Source organism: Leptodactylus fuscus, chromosome 3 (assembly GCF_031893055.1).
Source record: "Leptodactylus fuscus isolate aLepFus1 chromosome 3, aLepFus1.hap2, whole genome shotgun sequence".
In the NCBI taxonomy this organism is placed as follows: domain Eukaryota; kingdom Metazoa; phylum Chordata; class Amphibia; order Anura; family Leptodactylidae; genus Leptodactylus; species Leptodactylus fuscus.
The window spans coordinates 242,043,493-242,064,046 of record NC_134267.1 but is presented as its reverse complement, the minus strand read 5'-3'; the positions used below and the strand labels follow the sequence as shown (position 1 = coordinate 242,064,046).

The following is a 20,554-nucleotide window of genomic DNA, read 5'->3' as shown; positions in this document are numbered from 1 at the left end:
TGTGTTCTCCTCTCCTCTGTTACATGATTACATCACACATCTCCGCTTGATGACATCATTACATATTTATTATCTCACAGTATGAACACTTCTAGGACTATATACAGTATATGATATGACGCCAGCTTCCTCCTTCCTCCAGTGGATGGCGCTAAGAACCGTCTTTTCTTTCAGTATTGTGGTTATGGACAATACCGCCACCTGGTACAGTGTGATAATAGTCTGGTAACTGTTAGTCCACAATATACCCCGCCTCCATGTAATAGGACACGCCCCCAATCCCAACATTACCTCCAGCTAGACTCGGTGCCCGGCCCTGTGGCTTCTTGTCCACCAGTCTTATATACTGTGTACAGAGAGGGCTGGTTGGAGTATTACGTATCTGCCATGGTGGTGTCTGTGGGCAGTCTGACCTCTGTGCTCGCCCCATCGTACATGATATAATGACGTCTGTACAGAAGGGTCCATAGGGTGTAAATCCTCTGACTTCTCTGGACCAGCCACACCTTCATAGATGAAATGGAACACCATATGGCGGTTTTATAGACTCAGGTCTCGGTAGCTTACACGGAGGCCACATGAGTGGATCAGCAGTGTGCGCTCACTCCACCACGTCATCGCCCAGCATGGGGTTCAGAAGGTCCATGAGAAAGCCCTGGATCTCCCAGAAGGAGGGCCGGGAGACGGGCAGATACCTCCAGCACATCTTCATGATGTAGGACAGCTTCTCCGGGCTCTCACCAGGGGGGTCCAGAGCCTTTTTGTGCAGTATGTCCTGGCAGTACTGCCCGTTGGTCTTATCTGAGTACAAGAGATAAAACATAGTGGTTAGAAGACTTGCCCAACCCCGCTCCGAACATACAGGGCTAATCCTTCACACTCCGCGCTACGTCTACAATTCTGCAGTGACATCATCGTCTTATACTCCAGTCACACCTGAATCTGCGTTCACAGCACAGTATAAGTAATGGCGTCTTCGCTGGCAGACACTTTTTCGTTTAGACATCTGTAGGACGTTCCTCCTTCTTAGGCCTCGTGTACAGGTCATGTACAGTGTACATAGCCTGGATGGAGGCCTTGGAAGGTCCCTGCCGATACCACTTGTCTTAATCTGCTGCACGAGGCGTCTTATGGAGTCTTAACCCTTGAGACATAGAAGATCAAAACTGGCCCATCAGGTCAAAGACATGGGAAGAAGTCAGTAGTGATGAGCGAGTAGTATTTGATCGAGTACCTCGCCGGCATAGGAATGCGTGTAATCGGCCGAACACCAAGGGGTTAAACGCATTGAATAGTTGAAGTGTTTAACTCCTTGGTGTTCGGCCGATTACACGCATTCCTATGCCGGCGAGGTATTCGATCAAATACTACTCTCTCATCTCTAGAAGTCAGCAGTCTTCTCCGATACAAGAACGTCTGAAGAAGACTCCACAATGAGGACCTTTCTTGGCCACTGGGGCAGAATGTTCCTCTTTACCTTCCTCCTCTACCTCACCCTTCTCCTTACTTTCACCTTCCACATCTTCCTTTACCTTGTCTCTCTGTATCTTCCTCACTCTTGTCTTCCTCTTACCCCTCCGCATTGTCTTCACTCTTCTTCTCCTTTACTTCCTCTAATTCTTCACACCTTCCTTATCCTTCTGACCCTACTCTTTCTTCCCACCCTTCTCACCCTCCTCATTTTTGTTGTCCTAAACCCCGTCATTCTTAATTTTCATCCTCCTTCTCTTCATTATCCATCCTTTCCTATTTTTCGTCCTCACCTTCCTTATATTTTTGACCTTCCTCCTCCTCAGCTCTGCAGATGTCATTGTTGAGGAGAACTCGGAGGTGGTCAGGAGGGACATGCAGGTCTGAAGAGAAGAGTCTAGACCAGGGGTAGGGAACGTACGGCTCTCCAGCTGTTGCAAAACTACAACTCCCAGCATGCATACTTGCTCTGATGTGCTTGGAACTCCCATGGAGGTGAATGGAGCATGATGGGAGTTGTAGTTTCACAGCAGCTGGAGAGCCGAAGGTTCCCTACCCCTGGTCTAGGGGGACAGGTGGGCCTAGAAGGGACTTTGGCCTTGTGTATGCATGTGTTGGTGAATACAAAGCCCTTGGAGATGAAAGAAAACTGCTCAACCAGAGGATTTGAGATTCAGATACAGAGCCAATAGGTGAGGGTAGGACGGGAGGTGGTGAACCATCATTGTTCTGGACCGGAGGGGTCTTTTTCTTCATTTGTACATTTGACTTTCCATCCACTCCATGGCTTCATTGAACGTTACCGTCCTGGCTAGATACTCACTTGGGAAGGGCATTTTTCCATAGGTGATGAGCTCCACCAGCAGGACACCAAACGACCATATGTCAGACTTGATGGTGTATTTCTGCATCTGGAAAACCTCTGGTGCCGTCCACTTGATGGGAATCTGCGCATCTGGAGAAGACAAGGTTTTAAGTGGTAATGGTATCATGGTCATGTGGTAGATGTGTGCTGAAGATCAGTTATCGTCAGTGATCCTCCTAGAATAACCAGGTGAGGACTATGACCAGAAGATGTTTCCCTCACTATGGTCACCGCACAGAAGGAGATCCTGACAACCCCAACACTCATCCTCCCTTCACTGTTGTGGACAACTCATCATATTGGTGGTCAGATATTAACAGTCTTGTGTGTATGACACAATTTTCCCCAATCGTATGTCACCTGCAGTGAGAGCCATGGAGGTGCTGTCCAAGAAACGTGCCAGGCCAAAATCTCCGATTTTGCAGGACATCATGGCTGACAGGAGGATGTTCTCGGAGCGTAGGTCTCGGTGGACACAGCCCTTCTGCTCCAAGTAGTCCATTCCTTGACTAATCTGAGGAAAGTGAGAACCTTTCATCATCAGTCCGTCTTGGACTTATGTTACACACACGAGGTTCTGTATGAACAGGGTTTTTATATAGTTGTATGTGCCGTAGAATAGAAGAATGGCGACATGTACCAACCTGGAAGGCAAAGTCAACCAGCTGAGGAAAGGGCAAGTCCCTCTTCTTCTCGTGACCTGAATGAGAAGACAAGGATGCTGGAATCAGCGAGCAAAGACTTTGTAACATGACAAGACCAAGAGAATAAAATGTCACCTCCACCATGGACCAGAGGCAGCTATGACACATGAGGACAGTAGTGATGGTATGAAATGTGCAGGACTCTCTCTAGGATGGTAGTGACATGAAGGCTCTCTGAGGAGCGCCACTCTTAGTAGTATTAGTCATTGGTCACATTACGCAAGATGCACTTATCACGGGTGACTCACCTTGCAGATATTTCTTGAGGTTTCCTTGTGGCATATACTCGGTGACTATGAAGACGGGTTTGGTCTGCAGGCACACTGCATATAACTTCAGCAGCTTCTCGTGGCTCAGCTTCCACATTATCTCTGCCTCTCCGTATAGTGTTTGCTGGAGGGACTCTACGGCGACTGCCATCAAAACGAGAATATAAAGAAGTATAATGAGGGGTGTATATATCTATAATAGTCAGTACAGTGTTTGCATCTTGTGTGTGCAATAAGGTTGTGGTATTTTTTACATCTGAAAAAACCTAGAGGATAAGGAAGAGTCTCTCCAACTTTGGTGATGGAGAAGGCCTTCAAGAAGACTATGGAAAACTGGAACCAAACGTAAGACTATGGAAAATATAAACCAAGAATATGTAGTTTTATGACCACACTGGTCATAGAAATGAGCAGATTGACTTATGAGAAGAAACCGAGAAGACAAATATCTTCTGGGCTGTAGAAGTCTGGACCTCAAATGGAAGAAGAGCCAGGACATTCAGAGTTACCTTGTAGTTCCTTAACAGCCACTTCTGTGGTTCCGTTCCACAGGCCGAGCCACACCGTACCGAACTTGCCGCTCCCGAGTCTTCTGACTTTCTGTATGGAGCTGGGATCAATCTCCAGTTGGTCTACAGTGGTGTGGGAGATGCTCTCCACAACCGGAAGATCCAGCTACAGAGAGAAAATAAATAAACTTGTGATGTATTATAGAAACGTTTTGGAAGTTGTCAGAATATTCCCGACCTGATTCGTTGAATGACTCTCTATGAAAATTTCCCTCAAGTCTCCTTGGTGCTAATCTTGCAATCTCCCACCCCAACGAGTCATCCTGTTTTTTGAATCCTGTATTTCTTGCATAGTGTTGTCTTGGGGTCCTGTTTTGTGAACATCATGACTGAGGGGACAGAGGAGTCTGAAGGAAACATAAGAGATTGTAGGAAATGGGAAGAATGAAGGGGACTGAGAGGTCTGGAGCACACAGCAGACTGAAGAGGGATAAGAGGATTCTGAAAGAGGATAGAAGGGTCTGGATGGGATAGAGCGTACAAGTAAGTATGAAGAAGACAGTGGAGTCTGGGGGACAGAGGGTTATAGCAGTCAGTAATTCGTCCACTGATAGTTGAAAAAAAAAATAAGTTTGGCTGAGTTGATTGTGCATGTTTGTGGTGGAGTCCAGGTAAGCGGGCGCTATAGAAGAGGACCTAGGGGTGCGGAGGAGAGGACCGAGGGGTGCGGAGGAGAGGACCGAGGGGGTACGGAGGAGAGGACCGAGGGGTGCAGAGGAGAGGACAGAGGGGTGAGGAGAAGAGGACAGAGAGGTCTGGAGGAGAGGACAGAGGGGTGCAGAGGAGAGGACCGAGGGGTGCGGAGGAGAGGGCAGAGAGGTCTGGAGGAGAGGACCGAGGGGTGCGGAGGAGAGGACCGAGGGGTGCGGAGGAGAGGACAGAGGGGTGAGGAGGAGAGGACAGAGAGGTCTGGAGGGGAGGACAGAGGGGTGCAGAGGAGAGGACCGAGGGGTGCGGAGGAGAGGGCAGAGAGGTCTGGAGGAGAGGACCGAGGGGTGAGGAGAAGAGGACCGAGGGGTGCGGAGGAGAGGACCGAGGGGTGCGGAGGAGAGGACCGAGGGGTGCGGAGGAGAGGACCGAGGGGTGCGGAGGAGAGGACCGAGGGGTGCGGAGGAGAGGACCGAGGGGTGCGGAGGAGAGGACAGAGGGGTGAGGAGGAGAGGACAGAGAGGTCTGGAGGAGAGGACAGAGAGGTCTGGAGGGGAGGACAGAGGGGTGCAGAGGAGAGGGCAGAGAGGTCTGGAGGAGAGGACCGAGGGGTGAGGAGAAGAGGACCGAGGGGTGAGGAGGAGAGGACCGAGGGGTCCCGAGGAGAGGACCGAGGGGTGTGGAGGAGAGGACAGAGGGGTCTGGAAGAGAGGACCGAGGGGTGTGGAGGAGAGGACTGAGGGGTTTGTAAACTTGTGCAGATGAGGGATCGTGTTCTGTGACTTCACTACATTTGGCGTTGTGTATTGCTCCGGGCGTCGCTCCGGCAGGATTATATCAGGAGTTTGGACTTCGATTTTGGCACAGCCTACCTGTTTTTCTGGTTAGATTAAGGACATGTGACCGCCTACAGCTTTTTAATAACCTAATGTGTCTTCTGGGCCCCTTGTTCTTTTACTTTCATTTTCCAATGTTTTTTTATTGTCTGAAATTAGATTTTTTAGCATCAGATTCGTTGTCTTATGGTTATACTTTCATCACTTGGGACATTACATATTAGTCAGGGCAGTTGCCGGGGGGTTATATGGTGGGCACGGATGGTGGGTCTGGATTTCTTACCTTGACACATGGCTTCTTCAATTTGGCACAGAGCCCGTCACAGTTCCGGCGATAATATTGGACTAGGTCTTGCATACTGGGAAATGACGCTCTTTCCACTATATAGAAGGAGCCATTTGCGGACTGATGGACTCTGTAATGTCTCACCACCTGGTCCACACGCACTACAAGGAAATGTATAGACATCCAGTCACTGGGCTGAATCTCAAACCTGGTCGTATCATAATCATGACTAGACCACTATGATAATATTACAACCGAGGGGCAACTTCTGCATCTGGAGAGAGAAGGTTTCATTCTCTATAGAAAGATATATTCTGACCCGTGGGATAGACACAAGCCAGGACACTGGTATTGGGCCCTCAGAAGACATTACCACCACCACAAAATCACCCTCCGTCAAGTGGTGTGGAGGAACCGAATACCATAAGGGGTTGTCAGAGACCTGTAGGAAGACAATGACATGACAACTATGCTCTTCTTTGCTCTACTACTTTCATGTTTACGGAGGTTGAATCTGAAGAACCAATGTTATCCTATCGACCTTGTGGAAAAACTGGTTCTGAGTTCTTACTGGAAGATCGCGGTCTAACCTCGAGCCGGTTATGAGCTGTGCAATAGAGAATTTTGTTGAACCAAATCTCCGAGACTAGATCAGTCTGTGAAGAATCCGAGAAGATTGTGTCCAGTAAATGAAAGGGGAGCTCTGGAGGAAACCTTCGTAAAGATGGGAACAGTCCTGAGCATGGAAATGTTCTAGCATCGAAGAATGTGTCCTTAAAGGGGAGGGCTACTTTCAGACCAATATTGAACGATAAATGCTTTTGTTTGCATAGTAAAAAGTTGTACAATTTTCCAACATACGAGGAATTGATCTAGAAAGTAGATTGGAAAATTGTTCGTACAAAGTCTGAGGGTTCTTGTCTCCATCCCAGAACCATAACAGCAGAGTCGAGTGCCTAGGGGACGTTACATGAGTAGCCTAACCTTGCACGCTACTCATGTGTATCCTGCTCATCCAGTAGATACTTCTAAGGACCATTGTAATGTGAAAGATGTATGGGGAACCTCATCTTCTTGGATATGGTAACTGTTGGGCACATACCTGAGATGTAATAGCTGTCATCTCCCATCTTCTGCCACACGAGGAAGGAGCCGCTGCCGTTGTCTTCCTGCAGGAGGTAGCGCTTGGCATCCAGTTTCGTCAAGGATCCAAAATACCAGCTGCAAATAAGAAGCAAAAGACTTCTGTCATCCGCCATATTCCTTGACATGTCTTGGTTTAGGCAACACTTGTATTCGCTATGATACTGATGGTTTGATCAATTTTTACTCTTTTTTTTTTTTTTTTCGGAGGTAATGTTTTGAAAAAAAAAAATTGCTATATGACCATTTTGATTTGTTTTCCCCGCTACGCCGTTCATCGTTCGGGATAAATATTTTTATGTTTTAATAGTTTGAGCATTTTTGAGTGCCGGAGACCTAAACTGTTTATTATCGTTGATTTTTATATGTGATCTAGGGAAAGGGGGAGGGGGATGAGAACTTTTAAGTTTTTAGTGTATTTTTTTTATATGTTTTAAAACCTTTGTTTGTTGTTTTACTTTTACGATCCTTAGCGACCTTGAACCCTAGGAGGTCTGATTGCGCATACAATACTAATAGTAAAATCCACTCACTTCCATAGGCAGTGTGTAATAGAACTGTACTAATGACAAGCCTGGGAGCCTTCAATAGGCTCACAGCTGTCATGGCAACAGATCGCCACCCTCCGATGATGTTCCAGAAGTTATTGGTAAAAGATGACGTTTTTGCACTTTAGATGCTGCAGTCGTGTTTAACCACGGCATCTAAAGTGTTACCAGCTGTAATCGGTTTCAGCACCGAGCCCTCTCCATACAACCCCAGGCGACTGATGTACTATGACGTCATTGGTTTTTAAGGGGTTAATTGTATATTTTGATATATATTTCCTGCCATATTTTCATATATATTATATCAGATTTTCATAGATTCTTAATGAATTACAAGGTCTTAACTGTTTCTAACTGGACATGGCTGTTAGCCATTTATGAAGGAGTCGGAGTTGGTCTTTGGAAAGATAGGGGGCTTAGGCCCGGTTCACATCTGCATTTGGGATTCCATTCGGGATGTCCACTTGTGAACACCCCCCCCCCCCCCCGAATGGAAACTTATACAGTCCTATGAAAAAGTTTGTGCCCCCTATTAATCTTAATCATTTTTAGTTCTAAATATTTTGGTGTTTGCAGCAGCCATTTCAGTCTGATCTATCTAATAACTGATGGACACAGTAATATTTCAGGATTGAAATGAGGTTTATTGTACTAACAGAAAATGTGCAATATGCATTACACCAAAATTTGACCGGTGCAAAAGTATGGGCACCTTTATCATTTTATTGATTTGAATACTCCTAACTACTTTTTACTGACTTACTGAAGCACAAAATTGGTTTTGTAACCTCAGTGAGCTTTGCACCTCATAGCCAGGTGTATCCAATCATAAGAAAAGGTATTTAAGATGGCCAATTGCAAGTTGTTCTACTATTTGAATCTCCTCTGAAGAGTGGCATCATGGGCTACTCAAAACAACTCTCAAATGATCTGAAAACAAAGATTGTTCAACATAGTTGTTCAGGGGAAGGATACAAAACGTTGTCTCAGAGATTTAACCTGTCAGTTTCCACTGTGAGGAACATAGTAAGGAAATGGAAGAGCACAGGGACAGTTCTTGTTAAGCCCAGAAGTGGCAGGCCAAGAAAAATATCAGAAAGGCAGAGAAGAAGAATGGTGAGAACAGTCAAGGACAATCCACAGACACCTCCAAAGAGCTGCAGCATCATCTTGCTGCAGATGGTGTCACTGTGCATCGGTCAACTATACAGCGCACTTTGCACAAATAGAAGCTGTATGGGAGAGTGATGAGAAAGAAGCCGTTTCTGCACGTACGCCACAAATAGAGTTGCCTGAGGTATGAAAAAGCACATTTGGACAAGGCAGCTTCATTTTGGAAGAAAGTCCTGTGGACTGATGAAACAAAGATTGAGTTGTTTGGTCATACAAAAAGGCGTTATGCATGGCGTCCAAAAAAAAAACAGCATTCCAAGAAAAACACTTGCTACCCACTGTAAAATTTGGTGGAGGTTCCATCATGCTTTGGGGCTGTGTGGCCAATGCCGGCACCGGGAATCTTGTTAAAGTTGAGGGTCGCATGGATTCCACTCAGTATCAGCAGATTCTTGAGAATAATGTTCAAGAATCAGTGACGAAGTTGAAGTTACGCCGGGGATGGATATTTCAGCAAGACAATGATCCAAAACACCGCTCCAAATCCTCAGGCATTCATGCAGAGGAACAATTACAATGTTCTGGAATGGCCATCCCAGTCCCCAGACCTGAATATCATTGAACATCTGTGGGATGATTGGAAGCGGGCTGTCCATGCTCGGCCACCATCAAACTGAACTGAACGCGAATTGTAAAAATCCCTTCATCCAGGATCCAGGAACTGATTAAAAGCTACAGGAAGCGACTAGAGGCCAAAGGAGGAGCTACTAAATATTAATGTCACTTTTCTGTTGAGGTGCCCAGACTTTTGCACCGGTCAGATTTTGGTTTAATGCATATTGCACATTCTCTGTTAGTACAATAAACCTCATTTCAATCCTGAAATATTACTGTGTCCATCAGTTATTAGATATATCAAACTGAAATGGCTGCTGCAAACACCAAAATATTTAGAACTAAAAATGATTAAGATTAATAGGGGTGCCCAAACTTTTTCATAAGACTGTACACATAGAAAAGTGGTTACCTAGAAAAAAAAGTGAACCTCATAGACTATTACGCAGACCCCATAGACGTGGTTTCCACACGTAACCTACAAGCAGCACTTTTATCTCCGCATATTTTGTGCGGAAACTATACGGACCCCATTATAGTCTATGGGGCCACGTGTTTTCCCAGCTAACCGCTTTTCTATGCGTATAGGTTTCCGGTCGGGTGGGTTCCCAAGTGGCTTCCCTTGACGTAATCCCGAACGCAGATGTGAACCAGGCTTTAGAGTCAGTGGTTTGGGCTACCAACTATAAGGAGTGTAGGAACATTGAGCCTCTGCCCTGGTGTGGGTCAGAACAGGTTACGCTTTAGCGCCAGGTTTACGGTAAGTTTTAAAAACATTTTATGAGAAGAACAAATTCACTGTAAAGATAGTTATCCTCCGAAGGAATGATGTAAGAAGAAGATGGCGACCTATTATTCTCCAGACATCTTACTGCTGCATCTATCCCTACTGAAGAGCTGCAGAATAATATTCTAGAGCAGTCCTCTAGATTCTTGATCTGATTGATAAGGCAACCTCCAGGCCACACGTCTCCAGCTAGATTCCTTCCAGAAACGGCTATACTAGGGTTAAAAGATCCTTATGTGATTATAAGAAGTGGCCAATGTCCAAAGACAAGCAGTTAAGACGCTCTGGAGATATTGAGGGAGGACTTGAGAAGTTCAGAGTCCTGCTCGCTCTGTTAATGATTGCTCCCAGTTATAGCACTAGAATTATTTTACTATCGGGGACATTTACACTTTTACTCTCTTCTTTGTTCTTATCATTTTTAGACTTTAGATGCTGATCAGCATTTATTTTTATGTAAACCAGGAAGCTCAGGATGAGCAGAACTGTAGGTTGTCACCAGGTAAAGGGGATCTGCTGAGCAAAGTCAGGAGAAAGTGATGAGACGAGTCCATGATATAAGATCCGGGGTGAAGTCGCACATAGGGGCCATATTATGGTGTCTGTCGCCCTATCACTGCCATCGCCACCGCTGTTACATGTTCTTGTTCTGTCTTTGTAAATGAAACTATATCTGTGCTCGAGATCTATTGGGACAGTAGGGGTGGTGGTGGGAATTCAGGATAGACTATAGAACTATCCAGGTGACCTACATCTCAGAACAACGTATTTGAACAATTCTGCCGGCTGAAGTTACAGGTGGAGTTGACTGAGAATGTCATGGCTACTGAGGGAAGAACTGAGAACCAGCCTGGAGTTTCCAGTAGACTGGCCATGCATCCAGTCCACGGGCCATGCATCCAGTCCACGGGCCATGCATCCAGTCCACGGGCCATGCATCCAGTCCACGGGCCATGCATCCAGTCCACGGGCCATGCATCCAGTCCACGGGCCATGCATCCAGTCCACGGGCCATACATCTAGTCCACGGGCCATACATCCAGTCCTGAGGCCATGCATCCAGTCCATGGACCATACATCTAGTCCACGGGCCATACACCCAGTCCATGGGCCATGCATCCAGTCCACCTCATCATGGTCAGAAAGCTTCGCTCTTTAATTTTTGACTGGAGATTCTTTTTTTTTTTTGGACATTTTATAAGAACATAAAATTATTTAGAAAATATACACCATATGGACAATCCTATATACACCCATCCGAATTATTGAGTTCAGTTGTGTCGGGCAAAGCCTTTGTAAATCGGCACTGAAACTCAATGACACAACTCTATAAAGACAGACATTGACGGTTGTATGGGTTAGGCTGAAGATCTTATGGACTGTAGTCGGGGCGCGATCATAAGATTCCACCAATTTCTGATTCACCTGAACTTCCCCAGCTACCCGTAAGTGGTTAGTATCAACAAGCGTTAGACCTAAAAACTGGGAACTGGAATCTCTATACACAGATCCAAAATGCCTCCGATATCAACCTTGGATCGATGGCTTCGTGAATGGGTTGTCAGTCATGGTGAAGTACCTGCATGCAAGCCAAAGATTAGCTTGAACAATACCAAGTATCTGCTGGGTCGGTGTAAACCATGTGGTCACTGTATACAAGCCAAAGATCAACATGTACTATACCAAGAGATCGATGGGTTAGTGTTGGGAAATTAGCTGTGGAGTGATGGGAATGGGCTCTTTGGGGCCATCGCCCTTCTATCTTGATCTTTCTGGGTCTGATGAATTCCAGCAGAATGCGCATACATAAAATGTAAGACGAAAGGACAATGGTTTGGGGCTATTTTTCACAATATAACCCCTTATTTCCAGTGAAGGGTTAATGTTATAGCATATTATACACCATTGGTGCTTCTAGTTATTCCTACGCCAGACTGACTAGGTCCCTGTGCATATTGTGAGCTCCATCTAGACTTGAGGTTACGAGTTTGCTGTCAATAAATTTGAGAGGCCCAAAGTCTGGAACTCAACCCTCAACCTAACACCTCTGGGATGAATTGTAAAGACAGGTGTAACCCAGAAATTCTCTGCCAATATCAGTGCTCAACCGCTGACAATAGAGGCACAAACTCCACAAAATGTAAAGCTTCGTGAGGAGGACACCGTCCTAGAGTTCACCGTCCTTTGAATGAGATGTCCTACTAGTTCGTACTTTTGGTCATATAATGTTTATATGTTCAGAAGTGAGGTAGGGAAAAGAGGAGGATGGCTCAACAACAAGAACAACTGATAAAGGCAGTGGATGGACACTGGATGATAGAAGAATGGAGGATGGGCCGGAGATTAATGGAGAAGAAGGAAACCAAATCCATAGACAATGGTTGACTACACTGCAACCAAACGAACAGTCGTAAGTCACTGTACATGCGGAGAAGTTGTCCATCATAATCACATTCTGCCTCTCATATATCAGAGGCTCTTAGGAATATTAACACTACAATCTGAGGCCACCATCCCGTGATAAACCGCTGTGTAAATAATAGTAATCCTGACTGCAAATATCCAAATCACCTGCAACAGACCCGGCAAAGCCAGGATAAATAGAAAGAGGTGCAGCAGCTGGCACACAGAGCAAAGGGCATCCATACTATGTGCCAATCTACGGAATAGTGCGGTTCATATCTCTGGAGACTGACCTCATGAACTGGCAAACTCTAGTATAAGGCTGACCTCAGTATAAGGTTCATGCTCATCATAGCTGGGCCTACCAGTGCTCATGATACAATTGTGGTGTCTACCAGTGTTCATTATAGGTGGGCCTACGAGTGCTCATCATACAGTAGTGGTGTCTACCAGTGCTCATCATACAGTAGTGGTGTCTACCAGTGCTCATCATACAGTAGTAGTGTCTACCAGTGCTCACGATACAATTGTGGTGTCTACCAGTGCTCATCGCACAGTAGTGGTGTCTACCAGTGCTCATCATACAGTAGTAGTGTCTACCAGTGCTCACGATACAATTGTGGTGTCTACCAGTGCTCATCGTACAGTAGTGGTGTCTACCAGTGCTCATCATACAGTAGTAGTGTCTACCAGTGCTCATCATACAGTAGTAGTGTCTACCAGTGCTCACAATACAATTGTGGTGTCTACCAGTGCTCATCGCACAGTAGTGGTGTCTACCAGTGCTCATCATACAGTAGTAGTGTCTACCAGTGCTCATCGTACAGTAGTGGTGTCTACCAGTGCTCACGATACAATTGTGGTGTCTACCAGGGCTCATCATACAGTAGTGGTGTCTACCAGTGCTCACGATACAATTGTGGTGTCTACCAGTGCTCATCGTACAGTAGTGGTGTCTACCAGTGCTCATCATACAGTAGTAGTGTCTACCAGCGCTCATCATACAGTAGTTGTGTCTACCAGGGCTCATCATAGAGTAGTAGTGTCTACCAGGGCTCATCATACAGTAGTTGTGTCTACCAGGGCTCATCGTACAGTAGTGGTGTCTACCAGTGCTCACAATACAATTGTGGTGTCTACTAGTGCTCGTCGTACAGTAGTGGTGTCTACCAGTGCTCATCATACAGTAGTAGTCTCTACCAGGGCTCATCATACAGTAGTAGTGTCTACCAGGGCTCATCATACAGTAGTGGTGTCTACCAGCGCTCATCATACAGTAGTTGTGTCTACCAGGGCTCATCATAGAGTAGTAGTGTCTACCAGGGCTCATCATACAGTAGTTGTGTCTACCAGGGCTCATCGTACAGTAGTGGTGTCTACCAGTGCTCACAATACAATTGTGGTGTCTACTAGTGCTCGTCGTACAGTAGTGGTGTCTACCAGTGCTCATCATACAGTAGTAGTCTCTACCAGGGCTCATCATACAGTAGTAGTGTCTACCAGGGCTCATCATACAGTAGTGGTGTCTACCAGGGCTCATCATACAGTAGTGGTGTCTAACAGGGCTCATCATACAGTAGTAGTGTCTACCAGGGCTCACCATACAGTAGTGGTGTCTACCAGGGCTCACCATACAGTAGTGGTGTCTACCAGGGCTCATCATACAGTAGTAGTGTCTACCAGGGCTCATCATACAGTAGTTGTGTCTACCAGGGCTCATCGTACAGTAGTGGTGTCTACCAGTGCTCACAATACAATTGTGGTGTCTACTAGTGCTTGTCGTACAGTAGTGGTGTCTACCAGTGCTCATCATACAGTAGTAGTGTCTACCAGGGCTCATCATACAGTAGTAGTGTCTACCAGGGCTCATCATACAGTAGTGGTGTCTACCTTGGCTCATCATACAGTAGTGGTGTCTACCAGGGCTCATCGTACAGTAGTAGTGTCTACCAGTGCTCATCATACAGTAGTAGTGTCTACCAGGGCTCATCATACAGTAGTAGTGTCTACCAGGGCTCACCATACAGTAGTAGTGTCTACCAGGGCTCATCATACAGTAGTGGTGTCTGCCAGGGCTCATCATAAAGTAGTGGTGTCTACCAGTGCTCATCATACAGTAGTAGTGTCTGCCAGGGCTCATCGTACAGTATTGGTGTCTACCAGGGCTCACCATACAGTAGTGGTGTCTACCAGGGCTCATCATACAGTAGTGGTGTCTACCAGTGCTCATCATACAGTAGTGGTGTCTACCAGTGCTCATCATACAGTAGTGGTGTCTACCAGGGCTCATCATACAGTAGTGGTGTCTACCAGGGCTCATCATACAGTAGTAGTGTCTACCAGGGCTCACCATACAGTAGTGGTGTCTACCAGGGCTCACCATACAGTAGTGGTGTCTACCAGGGCTCATCATACAGTAGTGGTGTCTACCAGTGCTCATTGTACAGTAGTTGTGTCTACCAGTGCTCATCATACAGTAGTTGTGTGTACCAGGGCTACCACTGGACATCTGCTGTATGGGTTGGACCATTAAATCCTTGTGACTTATAAAAACTGCTCAGCAGCCTTGCCAATGACATCATGGCTGGCGACATCTGTTCCATCTCCTTCTATGTCGTCTCAGTGAAAATATTTTTGAAAACCACAAAACCGCAAGAATTCTGGATCTCTCCATTTTGTATGGATCATTGGGGTATATAATTATTAAGGAGGTTTCCAGGTTTTAGGTTTTTTATGGCCTACCCTTAGTATAGCCCAAAGGAGGACCATCATCCAGATCCTGTACCGTTCAGCTATATGGGGCCACTTTCGATTGCTGTATTATATACAACACAGGGTTGGAGACAGTTTGGCCGGGCACAGTGCTGCAGCTCAGCAGCCATAGTTTTTCTTTTTCCCTATGCGCTGCTATTAGTCCCATGACACCTCAGCACAACATCTCATGGACAGCTAGAGACTTTACCGTTCCTTCCTGCTGGCCATTATTGTTGTTAATGAAAGCCTGCCATCTCCGTCATTTCTTTTATTATCACTGTGACAGGGGTTTGTCTAATAGTCAGCAGTAACTGGGATAGGAGGTTGTGTAGTACATAGGAGGCGAGATGTATGGAAAGCTGAGAGGCAGGTACTTGTCAGATCAGAGCGAGATCTCCCAACAAAAGAGGAGAATAGCAATGGATCACTGTGGATCATATTTATTAACGAGTTTCTTTGGTTCTTACGTCGGAATAGCCTTCAGAAATGCTATTTGTCTCCTACCTTTCGTTGTCTTCTTCACGCCGCCGTTCGCCTAAAATCCTGTTTTTTGTAAATGAGTTCTTTCGCAGCACTGAGGGTAGACCCCAGCTCTCAAACAGCACTGGGGGCGGCCCCAATGCTGCGAGAGAACTCCTCAGCGCCGCCTCCATCTTTAGCTGAACGAGGTCTTCACCGCGTCTCTTCCGGCGGTGTCTTCTAACTTCTAGGCCCCGAGCCTAGGGCAAAGCTGACTGCGCATGCTCGCAGCTACAAGAAAAATGGCCGCTTACATAGTATTGTAAGTGGCCATTTTCTCATGGCCGGCTAGGCCTAGAAGTTAGAATGCACCGCCAGAAGAAGACGCAGTGAAGACCTCGTTCAGACGAAGATGGAGGCGGCGCTGGGAAGTTCTCTCGCAACATTGGGCCGCCCCCAGTGCTGTTTGAGCGCTGGGGCCCGCCCCCAGTGCGGCGAAAGAACTCATTTACATAAGGAGAAGGGAAGGAGACGATAGGAGACAAATAGCCTTTCTTAAGGTTATTCCAACGTGTTAGAAAAAAAAGGGTTTGAAAGATAGGATCCCTTTAACTGTATGTGAATTGTTCTTGGATCAGATTATAAATTTCTCGGCCAATCACCATCACCCAAGGATTATAATGAGGAACATGGCGGATGAGGAAGCTCTACAGCCCTTATAAAAGCAGGGACAATGTGAAGCATCTGTATGTTCCCTTCTAACTTATTGCTCGATTTACCCCATTCATTCCTATTACGGAGAGCTTCTAGACATAACTAGACATAGACATAACTAGACATAACTGGGGACCCATCCTTCACTCCCGTTTACACATTAGTGACATGATTTTAATTTAGGCTTCAACAGTCTCACCTAAGAGCAATTCCAGGACACATTCCAGCTGTCATTGACGTGGACGTCTCATTACCTCTCCTTACTGGTAAAAAACCCTGTATGTACATTCCCTTGTCAAGGGTTTCTTGTCGGTGCTGTCCCTGACTCCCTGCACTCGGCACATACGTTGGTAGCATCCCAGTCCACCAGATGTACTCTACATACTATTTGTATGGTCATATCCATATATACTACTTTAGATTTTGCTCCAATACTGGCTATCCTCTTCATATATGGTGGACATGCCTAGTGGTAGATAGGGTTGAGCGATCGGGAAAGATCGGATCCTGATCGGCGATTGAGCAAATTTCACGATTGTGATCGGGATCGGCTGGAAATTGATCAGAAATCGGAAGATCGGCTCAACCCTAGTGGTAGAATCAACTAGACTATATCTCCTAGGTCCTCAGTATAACCGAACTCTTCCTGGGCTGCCTATATTTAATAATCCCCCCCCCCAATAAAATAAATAATTCCTATAAGCGACCACAAAACAGTGCCGACTATCCTAACCTGGCCAGGATTTTCCTTCTCTTTGTGAGGACAATTCAGATGAATTAGGCCCTCAGTTGCTCACAACTGCTGGATCATGACTTGAACACAAATTTTCAACACTTTGCAATCTTTGCCAGAATTGGCCCCGCACGTTGTAATGTCCTCCGGGCTACAGGTGATGCTGGTGGAGCAGCATTCTAGCAGTGAAGGATAAAAATACTATCGACTACTTACTCCTCAGCCTCCAGGCTCCCCTCGTTGGCCAGGAAGGTAATGGGGATATATCCGGTTTTGATTTCTCCGTTGCTGTCGGTGGTCTGTGCTATCACCCATTCTCCTCGGTCTTCGATAACTTCCAGATGTTGCCCCTTCTTTATGTCCAGGTCCTGGGGTGAGCGCGGTTTATAGTTGTAGGTTGAGACCTTCCTGGCTCTGCTCAGGCTGTTATGGATCGGGGCACTTGATTGTTGCTCTTGGTCCTGTTGTGTATTTTGGGGGTTGGTCTCAGGTTCAGGGGTGCTTGGTTCAGTTGTCATGATTGGGCATGCATACCAGATGGCATCAGACCTTGGATTATTATAAATGGATGTTTCTTCGAATCCTGGATTATCTTGGCCGACCAGCATGTTATCCTCCTTCTTCAGGTCAATGACTTGCTTTTGGGTTCTGATGGGTTCATGGTTCCCCCTGTTTTGCTTCTCAGCAGGGGAGTTTTTAATTGAGTTTGTATGGGGTTTCCCAGTTTCAAGTCCTAAATTTGTCAATGGTGGTTCCTTAGGACTGGGACAACATGGACAGCATCTTCTGCACAAAGCTATCCCCATTCTGTCCTGTTAGCCCGCACCTCCAGCACCTGAGTGTGTCTACAAGGAAGTAAGATCAGTATATAGAGCTGGAATGTGCAGGGCGGACCTGACTCTGGCAAGTAACTGGTCAATCTGCTTCCTCATACCCAGAACAAGGCTCTGCCTCGGGATATGTGTCAGAATGCAAAGACTGTAATCTCTGGAGAGCAGAACATCACACGTAATACAGGCACTATCAGTGTAACATCACACATATATTACAGACCCTCCTCCATGTAATATCACACATGTAATACAGACCCTCCTCCATGTAACATCACACATGTAATACAGACCCTATCAGTGTAATATCACACATATATTACAGTCCCTCCTCCATGTAATATCACACATATATTACAGACCCTCCTCCATGTAATATCACACATGTAATACAGACCCTCCCCATATAATATCACACATGTAATATAGACACTCCCCATGTAATATCAGACCCCCGAGTATAATGATCGAAGGCCCGGGAGAGATATGGGAACATAAGAAACTGAGTTACTTATCTGTCCGGGATCCAGACAGGCTTCGGGCCTACTTCTGTGACGTACCTGACGTCAGATGATCCGAGCCTGCGTCCCTGAAAAGACCCCAGAGTATAATAATTGTTCATGGGTGTCCACAGTGGGTCGTTTGGTCGAGGTCTCCTGTGTTGGGGGGGGGGGGGGGGCATGTCTAAGGTTTGCGCCATTCCTAGTTACTCCACTGTCCTCCTCCATGTAATATCACAAATGTAATACAGACCCTCCTCCACGTAACATCACATATATATTACGGACTCTATCAGTGTAACATCACACGTGTAATACATTCCTTCACTATGTAATATCACACATGTACCATGTTTCTGCAAACGCCGCAAATGAAAGTAGATCCCCCCAAAACAAAGCAAACACCTCCAAAACAATCACACATTGACTTTAAGGGAGCACCTTGCACAAGATGGCACTAGTGAGAGATTTCTCCACAACAATAAGGGTTGACTACCTGTAGAGTGGGTTTCTTATACGGGTAGTCACGCTGATATGACTATGTTGTGGCTGCCTCTGGCCACCAGGGGGCGCCAACTGCTACATTTGGTTGCAGTGTAATGCTTCTGCAATGGGACGGGGCCTGAGACAGGAGTGACGCAGGTCTGTGAGTGAGAACCCATACACCATTAGCACTTGGCAACTCTATACTGTTTTGGGTATAAAGGGGATCTGATGAGTGGATTGTTTCGGAGCAAAAAATAATATTCTCTAATTTTCTGAGAAACCCAGTAATACAGAACCTCATCTCGCTGTCCTGCTGCTGACCTTGTTCCTCACACCGTGCCTGTAATTGTTCCAGCATCTCAGCAGCTCGTTGGGACGCCACATAATGAGCCTGTTGTTGGTGTTGATGATCCGCCTGCTCTAGCATTTCGACAGCTGTCAAGCTGGCCTGCCACTGAACTCATTCCTCGCGCTTCGCCCTTGATTGTTCTGGTATGTCAGCAGCTCACTGGGACGCCATATAATGAGTGTGTTGTTGGCGTTGTTGATCCACATGCTCCGGCATTCAACTGGCCTGCCGTTGAACTTGTTTCTTGCACTGTGACTGTGATTATTCCAGCACCTCGCTGGAACGTCATATAATGAACGTGTTGTTGGTGTTGATGATCCGTCTGCTGCGGCGTTTCAGCAGCTGTCAAGCTGGCCTGCCGCTGAACTCATTCCACGAGCCGTGCCCGTCAGTGTTCTGGTATCTAAGCAGCTCGCTGCGACGCCATGTAATGCATGTGTTGTTGGTGTCGATGTTCCCGCTCAGCTGCGCTTCAGGAGAACTCTGTGACTTTTGGCTTCCTTCATAGCTGTCGTTGTTTGCGACCAATTAGATTTTTCCAGGTTGTTGAAAATTGGCAAACTGCCAATTTGGATTAAAGGTGTTTGCCCATGTCACTTTGTCAGCACTGCCTGTAGCAGTTCAGATAATATGCAAATGTATGAACACTGAGGGTTAGTGTGTGTTTACACAGAGAGATAACAGCCCTGGCTTTCTCAGAAGCTCAGATAAGAGCAGTGTAATATAGTATGTGAACATAAATTCATAACAGTAAATAGTAGCCGATGTGTTAATCGAGGTTACAAACTATCTATGTGCCAAATTTCATTCAAATCCGTTCAGCCATTTTTGCGTGATTGAGGAACAAACATCCAAACTTTCACATGTTATATTAGTATTAGTATTAGTATATTAGTATGATAAGTATTAGTATAGTATAGTATTAGTAGGATAGGAGTAGTAGGATAGGATAGGATAGGATTTATAATATTAGTAGGAAATAGGATAGGATAGGATTGTGTGGTGGCCCCTTCACTATTCTCATGAAATGCCACCTGTTTTATAGCAGCCGTGCACTATCACGGGCTTTAATAACATTGCGTGGTGATTATAAAACTGACACTGAACAATATAAATAGTGAAGGGGTCACAGAATTCGCAAAAGCACCATAGATGCCCTGAGTGTAAGATCCCCACTGATCTCTTACATGTCTTAGATTCTTAGGACCCCGCAGATCAGCTGTTTCCCACAGCGTGCAGCTCCCACTATTGTTTACCTGTTGGGCGCTGCTCACTCTCACTTTTTGATAACCGTATTTGTGGGTCCTATAGTTGTATCCCTTTCAGTTATCTGCAAGAATTCGCTGTATGGAGGGGGTGGGGGCCCTAGACAAAAAATTTTTCATAGGGTCCCACAAGACTTTAGTTACGCCATTGAGCACATGTAACACAGACCCTTCTCCATGTAATATCACAAATAGTAATGAGAAAGAC

General features: G+C 46.0%; 1 protein-coding gene across 1 annotated transcript; it reads right to left on the bottom strand.

Annotated features, from left to right (window-relative positions):
• Positions 1-93: 93 nt before the first annotated feature.
• LOC142196869 (tyrosine-protein kinase-like) lies at positions 94-17,725 on the bottom strand. Its single transcript, XM_075266851.1, has 9 exons — positions 17,133-17,725; positions 6,750-6,868; positions 5,645-5,808; positions 3,818-3,983; positions 3,288-3,452; positions 2,980-3,035; positions 2,696-2,849; positions 2,294-2,425; positions 94-801 (listed from the first exon to the last, which is right to left on the bottom strand). Exons 1-9 carry the CDS (start codon positions 17,720-17,722, stop codon positions 602-604), a joined length of 1,746 nt encoding a protein of 581 aa, XP_075122952.1. The 5' UTR covers positions 17,723-17,725; the 3' UTR covers positions 94-601.
• Between the last annotated feature and the right edge of the window lie 2,829 nt (positions 17,726-20,554).